The 21,579-nt window shown below is 47.1% G+C and overlaps 1 protein-coding gene across 2 annotated transcripts in view; it reads left to right on the top strand.

Moving 5' to 3' along the window:
• The first annotated feature begins 227 nt into the window (after window positions 1-227).
• The window catches only part of LOC124024915 (glutaredoxin 3-like), a 48,628-nt gene continuing 27,276 nt past the window's right edge, over window positions 228-21,579 (top strand). Inside the window, exons 1-4 of one of the 2 annotated variants that reach the window (XM_046338648.1) lie at window positions 228-383; window positions 1,572-1,680; window positions 7,167-7,241; window positions 19,668-19,872. In XM_046338648.1, coding sequence (XP_046194604.1) covers window positions 319-383; window positions 1,572-1,680; window positions 7,167-7,241; window positions 19,668-19,872 — 454 coding nt within the window. In that variant the 5' untranslated portion in view covers window positions 228-318. Of the gene's footprint in view, window positions 384-1,571; window positions 1,681-7,166; window positions 7,242-7,929; window positions 7,983-19,667; window positions 19,873-21,579 lie in introns of those variants that run through there. The other variant, XM_046338649.1, reaches the window with a different exon arrangement.

The following is a 21,579-nucleotide window of genomic DNA, read 5'->3' on the forward strand; positions in this document are numbered from 1 at the left end:
GCCTGAAAGAACAGTAAGGTTTGTGTCTTCTTGGAAATCCACATAGAACAATAATCACTCGGTGATCGATTACACACGTCTGAGAGAACAGTAAGGTTTGTGTCTTCTTGGAAATCCACATGGAACAACAATCACTCGGTGATCGATTACACACGTCTGAGAGAACAGTAAGGTTTGTGTCTTCTTGGAAATCCACATGGAACAACAATCACTCGGTGATCGATTACACACGTCTGAAAGAACAGTAAGGTTTGTGTCTTCTTGGAAATCCACATAGAACAACAATCACTCGGTGATCGATTACACACGTCTGAAAACATGGCGACCTTAGTGGAGGCAACATCCTCGCAGCAGTTTGAGGACTTGCTATCAAAGGCTGGCAAGTATGTGTATCATTTCATAACATGACATTGAAGCCATTAGCCATTGAATGAGTGTCATTCAAATTAGGCCCCGTGTGATATTTAGCTTACTGTGATAGCTACTTTTCCTGTTATATCTAAATCTAGCGTTAGCTAGCGTGATGTAGCATCCCCATGTTAGAGGGAATGATAACTAGCTAATGTTGTCTAGCTGCTCCAAATGAAAGTGCAACTAACTAACTAGCTTGCTATTTTTACGCGGATATTTGCTTTTGCATGCTAGCTAATAACACACATGTTTATTGTACATGGTGTGAATGCAATTGATCATTGTAATACATGCTGATGTGTGTCACCTGATATAAACAGTCAGGCTCTTGTGTCTTGAACTCATGTGGGTTTCTTGTCACGATATGGCAGGGCAAGGCGACCTTTTCTATTAGGCAGACATTATATTCTATGCCTGATAATGTAACGTTAGGTTTAGCCTGACCCTTATATGAAAGGGAGAGATTAACCTCCCTTTATCAGACATGACTACTGTTATCCTACATCACATCAGGTGCCTGCCCATTTCAGAATTAGGTTGCTAACTAGGTCCATTCAGTTATTGTGCTTTTGAAATCCATCATTTCCAAGTAGGCTATAAAAATAATGTTTAATTCCAGATGACCTGTTGTGATCCAGTGTCCTAGTCATGTGATGTTCAGTTGGTCAGTGATCTCGGGCATGATCATCGTTGTATGGGAAGTAAAGAACGAACGGGTGTCAGTTAGCTCGGCCTATTGATGGTAGACAGTAGCTGGCACGTGTGCATGCATGTCCTACATCTTTAGCATGTGAATCTTTTGTATTTTTGTATTTTTTTTATTTCACCTTTATTTAACCAGGTAGGCTAGTTGAGAACAAGTTCTCATTTGCAACTGCGACCTGGCCAAGATAAAGCATAGCAGTGGGTCACTATAAAGTTGTGCTATTTTAGACCTATTGCTATGCTGAGATCTGACCCCTGTCTCTTCCTTGAGCCTCACCGGTGCACTAAAGATGTAGGACATGCATGCACACGTGCCAGCTACTGTCTACCATCAATAGGCCGAGCTAACTGACATCCATTCATTCTTACTTGCCATACAACGATGATCATGCACGAGATCACTGACCAACTCAACATCACCGTTCCAATCTAATGGGACTTCTCTGTTCCACCAGGTTCTTGACGGTGGTCCACTTCCAGGCAGCATGGGCCCCTCAGTGCAGTCAGATGAACGATGTGATGGCAGAGCTGGCAAAGGAGAACAAACACACCATGTTTATCAAGGTACATACTATACCTTGTGATGGAGGTTACATGATGCCTGATACACACACCTTGTGATGGAGGTTACATGATGCCTGATACACATACTATACCTTGTGATGGAGGTTACATGATGCCTGATACACATACTATACCTTGTGATGGAGGTTACATGATGCCTGATACACATACTATACCTTGTGATGGAGGTTACATGATGCCTGATACACATACTATACCTTGTGATGGAGGTTACATGATGCCTGATACACATCACAAGGTATAGTATGTGTGTCACATGTAGTGATGTTGATACCGGAGCTTCTTGTGATGGGAGGAGTCGAAATCGCTAAGCAGCTAACTTTGAAGCACAGTGTGTCGTATCTCTTTTTCAGAAGTGCGTCATCAATATCCAAAGCATCGTTTGATCACTTTAAAAAAATGTATTTGACCTTTTATTTAACCAGGCAAGTCAGTTAAGAACACATTCTTATTTTCAATGACGGCCTGGGAACAGTGGGTTAACTGCCTGATTTGTACCTTGTCAGCTCAGAACGACAGATTTGTACTTTGTCAGCTCGGGGGTTTGAACTCGCAACCTTCCGGTTACTAGTCACACGCTCTAACCACTAGGCTACCCTGCCGCCCCAGGGTAGCTGAGGGCGATACGTTTTCTCCCAGAGTCATGGACAGAACATTTTGGAGTGTAGCATCAGGTAACCGGACCACCAGTATGCATCATAACACAACGTACACTCACAGGACATTACTTCAATTCTAATAATAATAATATAATAATATATGCCATTTAGCAGACGCTTTTATCCAAAGCGACTTACAGTCATGTGTGCATACATTCTACGTATGGGTGGTCCCGGGAATCGAACCCACTACCCTGGCGTTACAAGCGCCATGCTCTACCAACTGAGCTACAGAAGGACCATTCTGTTGGAGTTTAGACGAGACCAATTATGTACCCAAGGTATCTTAAATCAGGTTAAAAAAATACTGTTTTTCTGGTAATATGCAGTAGGTGATGGCACAATCATTATTTTAATTATTATTATTTTTTGGGGGGGGGGGCTGGGCTCATAAGCCTATAGGCATAACATTTAATATACATGTGAGTGTTTTTGAATGATTTATCACCTTAGAAAGCTCTGTCCGTTTCGTTGGTGTTAGGCTTTGAAACAACATCCACAACAATCAGGTTTTTACAGTGTTTCAACCCTTCTGTTGAACTTCTTTCTTCAAATTGATCATCACCGTGAGGTGAGTTTTAACAGTAAGATAGGCCTTCTGTTTTAATGATAAGTGTTGGTTGTAATGTTAGATTTCATTTGCATTGATATCTGAGTGGTTAGAGGAACAATAGAGCCCTGAGTACCAGGAAATTAGGACCTGATGGGGGGACAATAGAGCCCTGAGTACCAGGCCATTAGGACCTGATGGAGGGACAATAGAGCCCTGAGTACCAGGCCATTAGGACCTGATGGGGGGACAGTAGAGCCCTGAGTACCAGGCCATTAGGACCTGATGGAGGGACAGTTGAGCCCTGAGTACCAGGAAATTAGGACCTGATGGGGGGACAATAGAGCCCTGAGTACCAGGCCATTAGGACCTGATGGGGGACAGTAGAGCCCTGAGTACCAGGCCATTAGGACCTGATGGGGGACAGTAGAGCCCTGAGTACCAGGCCATTAGGACCTGATGGGGGGACAGTAGAGCCCTGAGTACCAGGCCATTAGGACCTGATGGAGGGACAGTTGAGCCCTGAGTACCAGGCCATTAGGACCTGATGGAGGGACAATAGAGCCCTGAGTACCAGGCCATTAGGACCTGATGGAGGGACAGTAGAGCCCTGAGTACCAGGCCATTAGGTTCTGATGGTAGTTGGGTACAACCAAAGCATGTGCAGAGTTATTTTATATCCTGAGATTTTAGAGTATTCTGAAGAGATGTAGAATTACGTTCATAGTTCACTGCTTTTGACCAGAGCCCACAGGTGCAATGTTGTACACTAAAACTATATAAGGGAATATGGTGTCATTTTAAATCACATGCTATTTGTCAAATGTTATTTGTCACAATACACATGTTTAGCAGATGTTATTGCAGGTGTAGCGAAATGCTTGTGTTTCTAGCTCCCAACAGTGCAGTAATATCTGAACAATTTCACACAACACACAGAAGTAAAGGAATGGAATTAAGAATATATAAATATTTAGACGAGCAGTAGATTGATATTTGATCCTACATATTTTACACTGTAAAACAGCTTTTTCTTCATTTGTGTTTCAAGTTATTTTTTCTCTTCCAAACGATGAACAATATTCCTACATATTCCAATAGGAGTCTGCAGTTGCTGTACCAGCCTAGCTTGTCTCTAACCAATCAATAGCACTGTTCTTACCCGGGTCACATGGAAACAAGCATTTCACTATAAATATTTAGTGTCTATGTGTTTCCATTCTCATAGCAGTATTTCACTGCGTTGATGTAGGTTGTGTTCACGTGGCCTATAAGTGTCTGTCAGCCATAATGCCTCATGGGATCAGAGCACCAGCAGCAGAGTTCAGCTGCTCCAGGCAGGAAATAAGGGACGTCTGTAATGGCTGGCTGCGACAACCCGGGTCACTGATTTATGGATTACAATATGTGCTCGCTAAATATGATTGAACAATATCTCTGGGTCAATTTGTGCATCAATGTTTGTTTTCTTTCCTCTGCCTGGGGTGGGTGGGAGTGTTTCTGGAAATTCATGGTGGAATTACAAACCTTCAAAAGCCCTGTTTGTGGTGCTCCAGTGTAGGACGGTAGCTAACTTAACCCCCTGTTTGTGGTGCTCCAGTGTAGGACGGTAGCTAACTTAACCCCCTGTTTGTGGTGCTCCAGTGTAGGACGGTAGCTAACTTAACCCCCTGTTTGTGGTGCTCCAGTGTAGGACGGTAAGCTAACTTAACCCCCTGTTTGTGTGATGCTCCAGTGTAGGACGGTAAGCTAACTTAACCCCCTGTTTGTGGTGCTCCAGTGTAGGACGGTAGCTAACTTAACCCCCTGTTTGTGGTGCTCCAGTGTAGGACGGTAGCTAACTTAACCCCCTGTTTGTGTGGTGCTCCAGTGTAGGACGGTAGCTAACTTAACCCCCTGTTTGTGGTGCTCCAGTGTAGGACGGTAAGCTAACTTAACCCCCTGTTTGTGTGATGCTCCAGTGTAGGACGGTAGCTAACTTAACCCCCTGTTTGTGTGGTGCTCCAGTGTAGGACGGTAGCTAACTTAACCCCCTGTTTGTGTGATGCTCCAGTGTAGGACGGTAGCTAACTTAACCCCCTGTTTGTGTGGTGCTCCAGTGTAGGACGGTAACTAACTTAACCCCCTGTTTGTGGTGCTCCAGTGTAGGACGGTAGCTAACTTAACCCCCTGTTTGTGTGGTGCTCCAGTGCAGGACGGTAGCTAACTTAATCCCCTGTTTGTGGTGCTCCAGTGTAGGACGGTAAGCTAACTTAACCCCCTGTTTGTGTGATGCTCCAGTGTAGGACGGTAAGCTAACTTAACCCCCTGTTTGTGTGGTGCTCCAGTGTAGGACGGTAGCTAACTTAAACCCCTGTTTGTGTGGTGCTGCAGTGTAGGACGGTAGCTAACTTAAACCCCTGTTTGTGTGATGCTCCAGTGTAGGACGGTAGCTAACTTAACCCCCTATTTGTGGTGCTCCAGTGTAGGACGGTAGCTAACTTAACCCCCTGTTTGTGTGGTGCTCCAGTGTAGGACGGTAGCTAACTTAACCCCCTGTTTGTGTGGTGCTCCAGTGTAGGACGGTAGCTAACTTAACCCCCTGTTTGTGTGGTGCTCCAGTGTAGGACGGTAGCTAACTTAACCCCCTGTTTGTGTGGTGCTCCAGTGTAGGACGGTAGCTAACTTAACCCCCTGTTTGTGTGGTGCTCCAGTGTAGGACGGTAGCTAACTTAACCCCCTGTTGATATCAGAAACATCAGTGTGTTTCCTCACATGGAGCCTATTGTTTTTTTTTTACACATTGAATTGACTTGACCATGTGAGAAATATATATATTTAATGATTTTAAAGTAAATGAAAACTTGGAACTATTTTTTGTTCCTCTGTTAGTTTGAGGTGTGTGTGGTCCACACTAGTTCCTTTAATTTGATCCTGGTGGATTACCACTGTCAAGAACAAAGCAACTATCCATCACCAATCACAGATCACAGCACCCCGAGCAGAGCAGGAGGTGGTGCTGTTCTACTCTCTCATTTGTCTTGCTTGTTAGACATATCAAAGTGGTGAATGTGTGCTTTATTTTCTCCCTGAAGGGTGATGCCTCCTGGCTAAATAAACCGAGTGTTGAGGGGAAACTCAGCAGGGTGCAGTGGGGTTCTTCATGTGTGGATGCAGACATTGTTTGATGGCTTGGAAAGGGAACAAAGAGGGGTATCAACATTTATGTGGATGATCCCTCATTCACTCCATCTCTCTCTCTCCCTTCCTCCCTCATTCACTCCATCTCTCTCTCCCTTCCTCTTCCCTTCCTCCCTCATTCACTCCATCTCTCTCTCCCTTCCTCTTCCCTTCCTCTCTCTCTCCATCCCTTTCTCCCTCATTCACTCCATCTCTCTCTCCCTTCCTCTTCCCTTCCTCTCTCTCTCTCCATCCCTTCCTCCCTCATTCACTCCATCTCTCTCTCCCTTCCTCTTCCCTTCCTCCCTCATTCACAGAAGGGGGAAAGGAGAAGATCCATCTCTCTCCCTTCCTATTCCCTTCCTCCCTCATTCACTCCATCTCTCTCACCCTTCCTCTTCCCTTCCTCCCTCATTCACTCCATCTCTCTCTCCCTTCCTCTTCCCTTCCTCCCTCATTCACTCCATCTCTCTCCCTTCCTCTTCCCTTCCTCTCTCTCCCTCCATCCCTTCCTCTCTCCTTCCTCTCTCTCCCTCCTTCCCTTCCTCTCTCCTTCCCTTCCTCCCTCCTTCCCTCCTCTCTCTCCCTCCATCCCTTCCTCTCTCCTTCCCTTCCTCTCTCTCCCTTCCTCCCTCCTTCACTCCATCTCTTTCTCCCTTCCTCTTCCCTTGCTTTGTCCTCTCTCTCCATCCATCCCTTCCCTCCACCCCTTCCTCCCTCCTTCCCTCCTCCCTTTCTCTCTCAATCCCTTCCTCTCTCTCTCCCTCCAACCCTTCCTCCCTTTCTCTCTCAATCCCTTCCTCTCTCTCTCCCTCCACCCCTTCCTCCCTCCCCTCCTCCCTTTCTCTCTCAATCCCTTCCTCTCTCTCTCTCCCTCCACCCCTTCCTCCCTCCTCCCCTCCTCCCTTTCTCTCTCAATCCCTTCATCTCTCTCTCCCTCCATCCCTTCCTCTCTCCTTCACTTCTCTCTCTCCTTCCCTCCTCTCTCTCTCTCCCTCCATCCCTTCCTCCCTCCTCTCCCTCACCCTTCCTCCCTCCTTCCCTCCTCTCTCTCCCTCCACCCCTTCCTCCCTCCTACCCTCCTCTCTGTCTTACAGCTGGAGGCAGAAGCAGTGCCAGAGGTATCAGAGAAATATGAGATTACCTCAGTCCCGACCTTCCTCTTCTTTAAGGTGAGTCTTATTACCTCAGTCCTGACCTTCCCCTTCTTTAAGGTGAGTCTTATTACCTCAGTCCCGACCTTCCTCTTCTTTAATAAGGTGAGTCTTATTACCTCAGTCCCGACCTTCCTCTTCTTTAAGGTGAGTCTTATTACCTCAGTCCCGACCTTCCTCTTCTTTAATAAGGTGAGTCTAATTACCTCAGTCCTGACCTTCCTCTTCTTTAATAAGGTGAGTCTTATTACCTCAGTCCTGACCTTCCTCTTCTTTAAGGTGAGTCTTATTACCTCAGTCCCGACCTTCCTCTTCTTTAATAAGGTGAGTCTTATTACCTCAGTCCCGACCTTCCTCTTCTTTAAGGTGAGTCTTATTACCTCAGTCCCGACCTTCCTCTTCTTTAAGGTGAGTCTTATTACCTCAGTCCTGACCTTCCTCTTCTTTAAGGTGAGTCTTATTACATTTACATTTAAGTCATTTAGCAGACGCTCTTATCCAGAGCGACTTACCTCAGTCCCGACCTTCCTCTTCTTTAATAAGGTGAGTCTTATTACCTCAGTCCCGACCTTCCTCTTCTTTAATAAGGTGAGTCTTATTACCTCAGTCCCGACCTTCCTCTTCTTTAATAAGGTGAGTCTTATTACCTCAGTCCCGACCTTCCTCTTCTTTAAGGTGAGTCTTATTACCTCAGTCCCGACCTTCCTCTTCTTTAAGGTGAGTCTTATTACCTCAGTCCCGACCTTCCTCTTCTTTAAGGGGAGTCAAGTAGTGTAAAAAAACGAAGTTCCACTACTTGGCCAAAACTATTCTTGGATTCGGCTATTTCAGCCACACCCGTTGCTGACAGGTGTATAAAATCAAGCACACAGCCATGCAATCTCCATAGACAAACATGGCAGTAGAATGGCCTTACTGAAGAGCTCAGTGACTTTCAATGTGGCACCATCATACAATGTCACCTTTCCAACAAGTCAGTTGGTCACATTTCTGCCCTGCTAGAGCTGCCCCGGGCAACTGTAAGTGCTGTCATTGAGATATGGAAACGTCTAGGAGCAACAGCGGCTCAGCCGTGAAGTGGTAGGCCACACAAGCTCACAGAATGGGACCGTCGAGTGCTGTAACGCGTAAAAATCTGTCCGTCTGTCCTCAGTTGAAACACTCACTACCGAGTTTAAAACTGCCTCTGGAGGCAACGTCAGCACAATATCTGTTCGTCGGGAGCTTCATGAAATGGGTTTCCGTGGTTGAGCAGCCGCACACAAGCCTAAAATCACCATGCGCAACGCCAAGCGTCGACTGGAGTGGTGTAAAGCTCACCGCCATTGGACTCTGGAGCAGTGGAAATGTGTTCTCTGGAGGGATGAATCGACAGACAAATCTGGGTTTGGCGAATGCCAGGAGAACGCTACCTGCCCCAATGCATAGTGCCAACTGTAAAGTCTGGTGGAGGAGGAATAATGGTCTGTTTTTCATAGTTTGGGCCCCTTAGTCCAAGTGAAGGGAAATCATAACCATACAGCATACAGTAACATTCTAGATGATTCTGTGCTTCCAACTTTGTGGGTTTTTCTTTATTTTTCACATTGTAGAATAATAGTGAAGACATCAAAACGATGAAATAACACATGGAATCATGTAGTAACCAAAAAAAAAAGGTAAACAAATCTAAAAATATTTGAGATTATTCACCCTTTGCCTTGATGACAGCTTTGCGCACTCTTGGTATTCTCTCAACCAGCTTCACGTGGAATGCTTTTCCAACAGTCTTGAAGGAGTTCCCACATATTCTGATCACTTGCTTTACTGAAGTTGCGAGACTTTGCAAGCAACATTATTCTGATTGCTGACAGAGTCAGAACCGTGCAGTAGGCCTGTCTGCCCTCTCGCTCCGTCCCTCACTAGCTCGCTATGAAAGATTCCAGTGTTTTGTGTTCTCAGAAGTACGACAACTAATCACATCTCCTCCATTCCAAAAAATGCTGGATCTTAGGAGTCGATTCCTGGCGGAATTGAATCTTGACACCCCCTGAAATAGGAGTCGATTCCTGGCGGAATTGAAGCTTGACTCCCCCTGAAATAGGAGTCGATTCCTGACGGAATTGAAGCTTGACTCCCCCTGAAATAGGAGTCGATTCCTGGCGGAATTGAATCTTGACTCCCCCTGAAATAGGAGTCGACATGCAAGGAGTCAAGGAATCAACTTATTTTGTGGTCGACTCTTCACCGCTACGTCATCGTCGTTAACAGTTGGACTAATAGCAGAGAAAGACCAGCATTATTTGTTTTCCTCATCAATCTACACGTCAATCTACACATCAATCTACACTGTATAATAAAGCAAAAACACGTTCAAACATTTTTACACATTTATATAAAAAAATGCAAAGAATTAATTAACTTAAGTATTCAGACCCTTTGTTATGAGACTCAAAATTGAGCTCAGGTGCATACAAACTCTTATTTTCAATGACGGCCTTGGAGCAGTGGGTTAAACTGGTCTAGGAACAGTGGACTGGTCTAGGAACAGTGGGTTGGACTGGTCTAGGAACAGTGGGTTAAACTGGTCTAGGAACAGTGGGTTAACTGGTCTAGGAACAGTGGGGTTAAACTGGTCTAGGAACAGTGGACTGGTCTAGGAACAGTGGGATAACTGGTCTAGGAACAGTGGACTGGTCTAGGAACAGTGGGTTAAACTGGTCTGGGAACAGTGGACTGGTCTAGGAACAGTGGGTTAAACTGGTCTAGGAACAGTGGGTTGACTGGTCTAGGAACAGTGGGGTTAAACTGGTCTAGGAACAGTGGACTGGTCTAGGAACAGTGGGGTTAAACTGGTCTGGGAACAGTGGACTGGTCTAGGAACAGTGGACTGGTCTAGGAACAGTGGGTTAACTGGTCTAGGAACAGTGGGTTAACTGGTCTAGGAGCAGTGGGATAACTGGTCTGGGAACAGTGGACTGGTCTAGGAACAGTGGGTTAACTGGTCTAGGAGCAGTGGGTTAAACTGGTCTGGGAACAGTGGACTGGTCTAGGAACAGTGGACTGGTCTAGGAACAGTGGGGTTAAACTGGTCTAGGAACAGTGGGTTAGGAACAGTGGGTTAGGAGCAGTGGGTTAAACTGGTCTAGGAACAGTGGACTGGTCTAGGAACAGTGGGGTTAAACTGGTCTAGGAACAGTGGGTTAGGAACAGTGGGTTAGGAGCAGTGGGTTAAACTGGTCTAGGAACAGTGGACTGGTTTAGGAACAGTGGGGTTAAACTGGTCTAGGAACAGTGGGTTAACTGGTCTAGGAACAGTGGGGTTAAACTGGTCTAGGAACAGTGGGTTAACTGGTCTAGGAACAGTGGGGTTAAACTGGTCTAGGAACAGTGGGTTAAACTGGTCTAGGAACAGTGGACTGGTCTAGGAGCAGTGGACTGGTCTAGGAACAGTGGGTTAAACTGGTCTAGGAGCAGTGGGGTTAAACTGGTCTAGGAACAGTGGGGTTAAACTGGTCTAGGAACAGTGGGGTTAAACTGGTCTAGGAACAGTGGGTTAACTGGTCTAGGAACAGTGGACTGGTCTAGGAGCAGTGGGGTTAAACTGGTCTAGGAACAGTGGGGTTAAACTGGTCTAGGAACAGTGGGGTTAAACTGGTCTAGGAACAGTGGGGTTAAACTGGTCTAGGAACAGTGGGTTAACTGGTCTAGGAACAGTGGGTTAACTGGTCTAGGAACAGTGGACTGGTCTAGGAGCAGTGGGGTTAAACTGGTCTAGGAACAGTGGGGTTAAACTGGTCTAGGAACAGTGGGGTTAAACTGGTCTAGGAACAGTGGGGTTAAACTGGTCTAGGAACAGTGGGTTAACTGGTCTAGGAACAGTGGGGTTAAACTGGTCTAGGAACAGTGGGTTAACTGGTCTAGGAACAGTGGGGTTAAACTGGTCTAGGAACAGTGGGTTAAACTGGTCTAGGAACAGTGGACTGGTCTAGGAGCAGTGGACTGGTCTAGGAACAGTGGGTTAAACTGGTCTAGGAGCAGTGGGGTTAAACTGGTCTAGGAACAGTGGGGTTAAACTGGTCTAGGAACAGTGGGGTTAAACTGGTCTAGGAACAGTGGGTTAACTGGTCTAGGAACAGTGGACTGGTCTAGGAACAGTGGGGTTAAACTGGTCTAGGAGCAGTGGGGTTAAACTGGTCTAGGAACAGTGGGGTTAAACTGGTCTAGGAACAGTGGGGTTAAACTGGTCTAGGAACAGTGGGTTAACTGGTCTAGGAACAGTGGGTTAACTGGTCTAGGAACAGTGGACTGGTCTAGGAGCAGTGGGTTAAACTGGTCTAGGAACAGTGGGTTAACTGGTCTAGGAACAGTGGACTGGTCTAGGAACAGTGGGTTAACTGGTCTAGGAGCAGTGGGTTAAACTGGTCTGGGAACAGTGGACTGGTCTAGGAACAGTGGACTGGTCTAGGAACAGTGGGGTTAAACTGGTCTAGGAACAGTGGGTTAGGAACAGTGGGTTAGGAGCAGTGGGTTAAACTGGTCTAGGAACAGTGGACTGGTCTAGGAACAGTGGGGTTAAACTGGTCTAGGAACAGTGGGTTAGGAACAGTGGGTTAGGAGCAGTGGGTTAAACTGGTCTAGGAACAGTGGACTGGTCTAGGAACAGTGGGGTTAAACTGGTCTAGGAACAGTGGGTTAACTGGTCTAGGAACAGTGGGGTTAAACTGGTCTAGGAACAGTGGGTTAACTGGTCTAGGAACAGTGGGGTTAAACTGGTCTAGGAACAGTGGGTTAAACTGGTCTAGGAACAGTGGACTGGTCTAGGAGCAGTGGACTGGTCTAGGAACAGTGGGTTAAACTGGTCTAGGAGCAGTGGGGTTAAACTGGTCTAGGAACAGTGGGGTTAAACTGGTCTAGGAACAGTGGGGTTAAACTGGTCTAGGAACAGTGGGTTAACTGGTCTAGGAACAGTGGACTGGTCTAGGAACAGTGGGGTTAAACTGGTCTAGGAGCAGTGGGGTTAAACTGGTCTAGGAACAGTGGGGTTAAACTGGTCTAGGAACAGTGGGGTTAAACTGGTCTAGGAACAGTGGGTTAACTGGTCTAGGAACAGTGGGTTAACTGGTCTAGGAACAGTGGACTGGTCTAGGAGCAGTGGGTTAAACTGGTCTAGGAACAGTGGGTTAACTGGTCTAGGAACAGTGGGTTAACTGGTCTGGGAACAGTGGGTTAAACTGGTCTAGGAACAGTGGACTGGTCTAGGAACAGTGGGTTAAACTGGTCTAGGAACAGTGGACTGGTCTAGGAACAGTGGGTTAAACTGGTCTAGGAACAGTGGACTGGTCTAGGAACAGTGGGTTAAACTGGTCTAGGAACAGTGGACTGGTCTAGGAACAGTGGACTGGTCTAGGAACAGTGTGTTAACTGGTCTAGGAACAGTGGGTTAACTGGTCTAGGAACAGTGGGTTAACTGGTCTAGGAACAGTGGGTTAACTGGTCTGGGAACAGTGGGTTAACTGGTCTAGGAACAGTGGGTTAAACTGGTCTAGGAACCGTGGACTGGTCTAGGAACAGTGGACTGGTCTAGGAACAGTGGGTTAACTGGTCTAGGAACAGTGGGTTAACTGGTCTAGGAACAGTGGGGTTAACTGGTCTAGGAACAGTGGACTGGTATAGGAACAGTGGGTTAACTGGTCTAGGAACAGTGGGGTTAACTGGTCTAGGAACAGTGGGGTTAACTGGTCTAGGAACAGTGGGTTAAACTGGTCTAGGAACAGTGGGTTAACTGGTCTAGGAACAGTGGGATAACTGGTCTAGGAACAGTGGGATAACTGGTCTAGGAACAGTGGACTGGTCTAGGAACAGTGGGTTAAACTGGTCTAGGAACAGTGGGTTAACTGGTCTAGGAACAGTGGGTTAAACTGGTCTAGGAACAGTGGGTTAAACTGGTCTAGGAACAGTGGGCTGGTCTAGGAACAGTGGGTTAAACTGGTCTAGGAACAGTGGGTTAAACTGGTCTAGGAGCAGTGGGTTAACTGGTCTAGGAACAGTGGGTTAACTGGTCTAGGAGCAGTGGGATAACTGGTCTAGGAACAGTGGGTTAAACTGGTCTAGGAACAGTGGGTTAACTGGTCTAGGAACAGTGGGTTAAACTGGTCTAGGAGCAGTGGGATAACTGGTCTAGGAACAGTGGGTTAAACTGGTCTAGGAACAGTGGGTTAACTGGTCTAGGAACAGTGGGTTAAACTGGTCTAGGAACAGTGGGGTTAACTGGTCTAGGAACAGTGGACTGGTATAGGAACAGTGGGTTAACTGGTCTAGGAACAGTGGGGTTAACTGGTCTAGGAACAGTGGGGTTAACTGGTCTAGGAACAGTGGGTTAAACTGGTCTAGGAACAGTGGGTTAACTGGTCTAGGAACAGTGGGATAACTGGTCTAGGAACAGTGGGATAACTGGTCTAGGAACAGTGGACTGGTCTAGGAACAGTGGGTTAAACTGGTCTAGGAACAGTGGGTTAACTGGTCTAGGAACAGTGGGTTAAACTGGTCTAGGAACAGTGGGTTAAACTGGTCTAGGAACAGTGGGCTGGTCTAGGAACAGTGGGTTAAACTGGTCTAGGAACAGTGGGTTAAACTGGTCTAGGAGCAGTGGGTTAACTGGTCTGGGAACAGTGGGTTAAACTGGTCTAGGAACAGTGGGTTAAACTGGTCTAGGAACAGTGGACTGGTCTAGGAGCAGTGGGTTAACTGGTCTAGGAGCAGTGGGTTAACTGGTCTAGGAACAGTGGGTTAACTGGTCTAGGAACAGTGGACTGGTCTAGGAGCAGTGGGTTAACTGGTCTAGGAACAGTGGGTTAAACTGGTCTAGGAACAGTGGGTTAAACTGGTCTAGGAGCAGTGGGTTAAACTGGTCTAGGAACAGTGGGTTAAACTGGTCTAGGAACAGTGGGTTAAACTGGTCTAGGAGCAGTGGGTTAACTGGTCTGGGAACAGTGGACTGGTCTAGGAACAGTGGGTTAACTGGTCTAGGAGCAGTGGGTTAACTGGTCTAGGAACAGTGGGTTAACTGGTCTAGGAACAGTGGACTGGTCTAGGAGCAGTGGGTTAACTGGTCTAGGAGCAGTGGGTTAACTGGTCTAGGAACAGTGGACTGGTCTAGGAACAGTGGGTTAACTGGTCTAGGAACAGTGGGTTAAACTGGTCTAGGAACAGTGGGTTAACTGGTCTAGGAACAGTGGACTGGTCTAGGAACAGTGGGTTAACTGGTCTAGGAACAGTGGACTGGTCTAGGAACAGTGGGTTAACTGGTCTAGGAGCAGTGGGTTAAACTGGTCTAGGAACAATGGGTTAACTGGTCTAGGAACAGTGGGTTAACTGGTCTAGGAACAGTGGGTTAACTGGTCTAGGAACAGTGGGTTAACTGGTCTAGGAACAGTGGGTTAAACTGCCTGTTCAGGGACAGAACCACAGATTTGTACCTTGTCAGCTCGGAGAGAGGAGAGAGGACATGGAGTGAGCAGAGAGTAGAGAAGAGAGAGCAGAGAGGACATGGAGAGAACAGAGAGGGAGATGGAGAGGAGAGAGAGGGAGGTGGAGGGGAGAGAGAGAGAGGTGGAGGGAGATGGGATTGGAGAGAGTGGTAGATGGAGGGGAGCAGTGGGTTAAACTGCCTGTTCAGGGACAGAACCACAGATTTGTACCTTGTCAGCTCGGAGAGAGGAGAGAGGACATGGAGTGAGCAGAGAGTAGAGAAGAGAGAGCAGAGAGGAGAGAGGACATGGAGAGAACAGAGAGGGAGATGGAGGGGAGAGAGAGGGAGGTGGAGGGGAGAGAGAGAGAGGTGGAGGGAGATGGGATTGGAGAGAGTGGTAGATGGAGGGGAGCAGTGGGTTAAACTGCCTGTTCAGGGACAGAACCACAGATTTGTACCTTGTCAGCTCGGGGATTTGAACTTGGATTGGAATTGAGGTTTAGTAATAGTAGAGCAGGTAGAGAAGGTAGAATGCTTCACCGTCTGAACGGGACTCACAGTGAGACCCGGGTCTGAAAGGGACTCAGCGCGAGACCTGGGTCTGAAAGGGACTCAGCGCGAGACCCGGGTCTGAAAGGGACTCAGGGCGAGACCCGGGTCTGAAAGGGACTCAGCGCGAGACCCGGGTCTGAAAGGGACTCAGCGCGAGACCAGGGTCTGAAAGGGACTCAGCGCGAGACCCGGGTCTGAAAGGGACTCAGCGCGAGACCCGGGTCTGAAAGGGACTCAGCGCGAGACCCGGGTCTGAAAGGGACTCAGCGAGACCCGGGTCTGAAAGGGACTCAGCGCGAGACCCGGGTCTGAAAGGGACTCAGCGCGAGACCCGGGTCTGAAAGGGACTCAGCGCGAGACCCGGGTCTGAAAGGGACTCAGCGCGAGACCCGGGTCTGAAAGGGACTCAGCGCGAGACCCAAACCGCTGCCAGCAGCACAGCTGCATTTGTTGTGTAGTTTTTTTAATTAAAACTGGAAACTTAAAAAAAAAACTTAAAACTGGAAACCGGAAAACTGGAAGAAAAAAGTGTTTGAAATAAACATTTACCGTGTCAAGTTCATTAGTTCTTTTATTCATTTTTTGGTACAGTATGGTTAGTAACATGCTGCCCTTGGGATGCCTCTATCAGCCTCCGAGACTGCTGGTTAGTAACATGCTGCCCTTGGGATGCCTCTATCAGCCTCCGAGACTGCTGGTTAGTAACATGCTGCCCTTGGGATGCCTCTATCAGCCTCCGAGGCTGCTGGGTAACATGCTGCCCTTGGGATGCCTCTATCAGCCTCCGAGACTGCTGGTTAGTAACATGCTGCCCTTGGGATGCCTCTATCAGCCTCCGAGGCTGCTGGTAAGTAACATGCTGCCCTTGGGATGCCTCTATCAGCCTCCGAGACTGCTGGTAAGTAACATGCTGCCCTTGGGATGCCTCTATCAGCCTCCGAGACTGCTGGTAAGTAACATGCTGCCCTTGGGATGCCTCTATCAGCCTCCGAGACTGCTGGTTAGTAACATGCTGCCCTTGGGATGCCTCTATCAGCCTCCGAGACTGCTGGTTAGTAACATGCTGCCCTTGGGATGCCTCTATCAGCCTCCGAGGCTGCTGGTAAGTAACATGCTGCCCTTGGGATGCCTCTATCAGCCTCCGAGACTGCTGGTTAGTAACATGCTGCCCTTGGGATGCCTCTATCAGCCTCCGAGGCTGCTGGTAAGTAACATGCTGCCCTTGGGATGCCTCTATCAGCCTCCGAGACTGCTGGTAAGTAACATGCTGCCCTTGGGATGCCTCTATCAGCCTCCGAGACTGCTAAGTAACATGCTGCCCTTGGGATGCCTCTATCAGCCTCGGAGGCTGCTGGTAAGTAACATGCTGCCCTTGGGATGCCTCTATCAGCCTCCGAGACTGCTGGTAAGTAACATGCTGCCCTTGGGATGCCTCTATCAGCCTCCGAGGCTGCTGGTAAGTAACATGCTGCCCTTGGGATGCCTCTATCAGCCTCCGAGACTGCTGGTAAGTAACATGCTGCCCTTGGGATGCCTCTATCAGCCTCCGAGGCTGCTGGTAAGTAACATGCTGCCCTTGGGATGCCTCTATCAGCCTCCGAGACTGCTGGTAAGTAACATGCTGCCCTTGGGATGCCTCTATCAGCCTCCGAGGCTGCTGGTAAGTAACATGCTGCCCTTGGGATGCCTCTATCAGCCTCCGAGACTGCTGGTAAGTAACATGCTGCCCTTGGGATGCCTCTATCAGCCTCCGAGACTGCTGGTAAGTAACATGCTGCCCTTGGGATGCCTCTATCAGCCTCCGAGGCTGCTGGTAAGTAACATGCTGCCCTTGGGATGCCTCTATCAGCCTCGGAGGCTGCTGGTAAGTAACATGCTGCCCTTGGGATGCCTCTATCAGCCTTCGAGGCTGCTGGTAAGTGCCTGTCTGTTAGGAGAGGTAACACACACGGGGTATCAGGATCAGTAGGAGAATAAAACCCTAGTTTATAGCTTCTCCACAGTCAGTACCCTAATAACCTAGTTTACAGCTTCTCCACAGTCAGTACCCTAATAACCTAGTTTACAGCTTCTCCACAGTCAGTACCCTAATAACCTAGTTTATAGCTTCTCCACAGTACCATAATAACCTAGTTTACAGCTTATCCACAGTCAGTACCCTAATAACCTAGTTTACAGCTTCTCCACAGTCAGTACCCTAATAACCTAGTTTACAGCTTCTCCACAGTCAGTACCATAATAACCTAGTTTATAGCTTCTCCACAGTTAGTACCATAATAACCCAGTTTATAGCTTCTCCACAGTCAGTTCCATAATAACCTAGTTTACAGCTTCTCCACAGTTAGTACCATAATAACCTAGTTTATAGCTTCTCCACAGTCAGTACCATAATAACCTAGTTTATAGCTTCTCCACAGTTAGTACCATAATAACCTAGTTTATAGCTTCTCCACAGTTAGTACCCTAATAACCTAGTTTATAGCTTCTCCACAGTCAGTACCCTAATAACCTAGTTTATAGCTTCTCCACAGTCAGTACCATAATAACCTAGTTTATAGCTTCTCCACAGTCAGTACCATAATAACCTAGTTTATAGCTTCTCCACAGTTAGTACCATAATAACCTAGTTTATAGCTTCTCCACAGTTAGTACCATAATAACCTAGTTTACAGCTTCTCCACAGTCAGTACCATAATAACCTAGTTTATAGCTTCTCCACAGTCAGTACCATAATAACCTAGTTTATAGCTTCTCCACAGTTAGTACCATAATAACCTAGTTTATAGCTTCTCCACAGTTAGTACCATAATAACCTAGTTTACAGCTTCTCCACAGTCAGTACCATAATAACCTAGTTTATAGCTTCTCCACAGTCAGGACCATAATAACCTAGTTTATAGCTTCTCCACAGTTAGTACCATAATAACCCAGTTTATAGCTTCTCCACAGTCAGTACCATAATAACCTAGTTTATAGCTTCTTCACAGTCAGTACCATAATAACCTAGTTTACAGCTTCTCCACAGTCAGTACCATAATAACCTAGTTTATAGCTTCTCCACAGTTAGTACCCTAATAACCTAGTTTATAGCTTCTCCACAGTACCATAATAACCTAGTTTATAGCTTCTCCACAGTCAGTACCATAATAACCTAGTTTATAGCTTCTCCACAGTCAGTACCATAATAACCTAGTTTATAGCTTCTCCACAGTCAGTACCATAATAACCTAGTTTATAGCTTCTCCACAGTCAGTACCATAATAACCTAGTTTATAGCTTCTCCACAGTTAGTAACCTAATAACCTAGTTTATAGCTTCTCCACAGTCAGTACCATAATAACCTAGTTTATAGCTTCTCCACAGTTAGTACCATAATAACCTAGTTTATAGCTTCTCCACAGTCAGTACCATAATAACCTAGTTTACAGCTTCTCCACAGTACCATAATAACCTAGTTTACAGCTTCTCCACAGTCAGTACCCTAATAACCTAGTTTATAGCTTCTCCACAGTCAGTACCATAATAACCTAGTTTATAGCTTCTCCACAGTCAGTACCATAATAACCTAGTTTATAGCTTCTCCACAGTTAGTAACCTAATAACCTAGTTTATAGCTTCTCCACAGTCAGTACCATAATAACCTAGTTTATAGCTTCTCCACAGTTAGTACCATAATAACCTAGTTTATAGCTTCTCCACAGTCAGTACCATAATAACCTAGTTTACAGCTTCTCCACAGTACCATAATAACCTAGTTTACAGCTTCTCCACAGTACCATAATAACCTAGTTTACAGCTTCTCCACAGTACCCTAATAACCTAGTTTATAGCTTCTCCACAGTCAGTACCATAATAACCTAGTTTACAGCTTCTCCACAGTACCATAATAACCTAGTTTATAGCTTCTCCACAGTTAGTAACCTAATAACCTAGTTTATAGCTTCTCCACAGTCAGTACCATAATAACCTAGTTTATAGCTTCTCCACAGTTAGTACCATAATAACCTAGTTTATAGCTTCTCCACAGTCAGTACCATAATAACCTAGTTTACAGCTTCTCCACAGTACCATAATAACCTAGTTTACAGCTTCTCCACAGTACCCTAATAACCTAGTTTACAGCTTCTCCACAGTACCATAATAACCTAGTTTATAGCTTCTCCACAGTCAGTACCATAATAACCTAGTTTACAGCTTCTCCACAGTACCATAATAACCTAGTTTATAGCTTCTCCACAGTCAGTACCATCAGGCCTTCACTGATGATTTAACATGCCAAACATTAAACTGGGAGAGGACGCCTGTCCTTGAATCTCTTTCTTGGATCTCTCTCTCAACCCTCCTCCTCTAGAATAATACAAACATGCAAACAAAAAGAAAAACCATTACGTTAAAATATTGATGTTATTTTTCTTTCTCCCCCATCCTCTGGTGGGTCTCAGGGTGGCCAGAAGATTGACAGGCTGGACGGAGCTCATGCCCCAGAGCTGACCAGTAAGGTCCAGAGGCTGTCGGTCAGCTCGGGGGGGCTGGGCGGGCCAGGGGCGGAGCCCCCTAAAGAGGACCTTAATGAGCGTCTGAAGAGACTGATCAACGCAGCACCCTGCATGCTCTTCATGAAGGGATCCCCCCAGGAACCCCGCTGCGGTAAAGAGAGAGGGTGGGGGTGTGGTCTTCATGAACAGTCTCCCCCCAGGAACCCCGCTGTGGTAAAGAGAGAGAGAGGGTGGGGGTGTGGTCTTCATGAACAGTCTCCCCCCAGGAACCCCGCTGTGGTAAAGAGAGAGAGAGGGTGGGGGTGTGGTCTTCATGAACAGGCTCCCCCCAGGAACCCCGCTGTGGTAAAGAGAGAGAGAGGGTGGGGGTGTGGTCTTCATGAACAGTCTCCCCCCAGGAACCCCGCTGTGGTAAAGACAGAGGGTGGGGGTGTGGTCTTCATGAACAGTCTCCCCCCAGGAACCCCGCTGCGGTAAAGAGAGAGAGAGGGTGGGGGTGTGGTCTTCATGAAGGTCTCCCCCCAGGAACCCCGCTGTGGTAAAGAGAGAGAGAGAGGACGGGGGTGTGGTCTTCATGAACAGTCTCCCCCCAGGAACCCCGCTGTGGTAAAGAGAGAGAGAGGGTGGGGGTGTGGTCTTCATGAACAGTCTCCCCCCCCAGGAACCCCGCTGTGGTAAAGAGAGAGAGAGGACGGGGGCGTGGTCTTCATGAACAGGCTCCCGCTGTGGAAAACACACAGGGGTCAGGCCTGGTAATTAGAGAGAGACAGGGGGATTGGTGGTGGTGGAGGAGATGCAAGCCTGGTGGTGGTGGTGGAGGAGGAGAGGCAGGCCTGGTGGTGGAGGAGGAGAGGCAGGCCTGGTGGTGGAGGAGGAGGAGGAGAGGCAGGCCTGGTGGTGGTGGAGGAGGAGAGCCAGGCCTGGTGGTGGAGGAGGAGGAGGAGAGGCAGGCCTGGTGGTGGTGGTGGAGGAGGAGGAGGAGAGCCAGGCCTGGTGGTGGTGGTGGAGGAGGAGAGCCAGGCCTGGTGGTGGTGGAGGAGGAGGTTCCCAACCACGCCGCTGATTATCAGTATCAGGTTCAGTATCATGTTCAGTATCAGTTTCAGGTTCAGTATCAGTATCAGGTTCAGTATCAGTATCAGGTTCAGTATCATGTTCAGTATCAGGTTCAGTATCAGGTTCAGTATCAGGTTCAGTATCAGGTTCAGTATCAGGTTCAGTATCAGGTTCAGTATCAGGTTCAGTATCAGGTTCAGGTTCAGTATCAGGTTCAGTATCAGGTTCAGTATCAGGTTCAGTATCAGGTTCAGTATCAGGTTCAGTATCAGGTTCAGTATCAGGTTCAGTATCAGTATTAGGTTCAGTATCAGGTTCAGTATCAGTATCAGGTTTAGTATCATGTTCAGTATTAGGTTCAGTATCAGGTTCAGTATTAGGTTCAGTATCAGGTTCAGTATCAGGTTCAGTATCAGGTTCAGTATCAGGTTCAGTATCAGGTTCAGTATCATGTTCAGTATTAGGTTCAGTATCAGGTTCAGTATCAGTATCAGGTTTAGTATCAGGTTTAGTATCAGGTTCAGTATCAGGTTCAGTATCAGTATCAGGTTCAGTATCAGGTTCAGTATCAGGTTCAGTATCAGGTTCAGTATCAGTATCAGGTTCAGTATCAGGTTCAGTATCAGGTTCAGTATTAGGTTCAGTATCAGGTTCAGTATCAGGTTCAGTATCAGGTTCAGTTTCAGTATCAGGTTCAGTATCAGGTTCAGTATCAGTATCAGGTTCAGTATCAGGTTCAGTATCAGGTTCAGTATCAGTATCAGGTTCAGTATCAGGATCAGGATCAGTATCAGGTTCAGTA

This window comes from Oncorhynchus gorbuscha, unplaced genomic scaffold (assembly GCF_021184085.1).
Source record: "Oncorhynchus gorbuscha isolate QuinsamMale2020 ecotype Even-year unplaced genomic scaffold, OgorEven_v1.0 Un_scaffold_2068, whole genome shotgun sequence".
Classification (NCBI taxonomy): domain Eukaryota; kingdom Metazoa; phylum Chordata; class Actinopteri; order Salmoniformes; family Salmonidae; genus Oncorhynchus; species Oncorhynchus gorbuscha.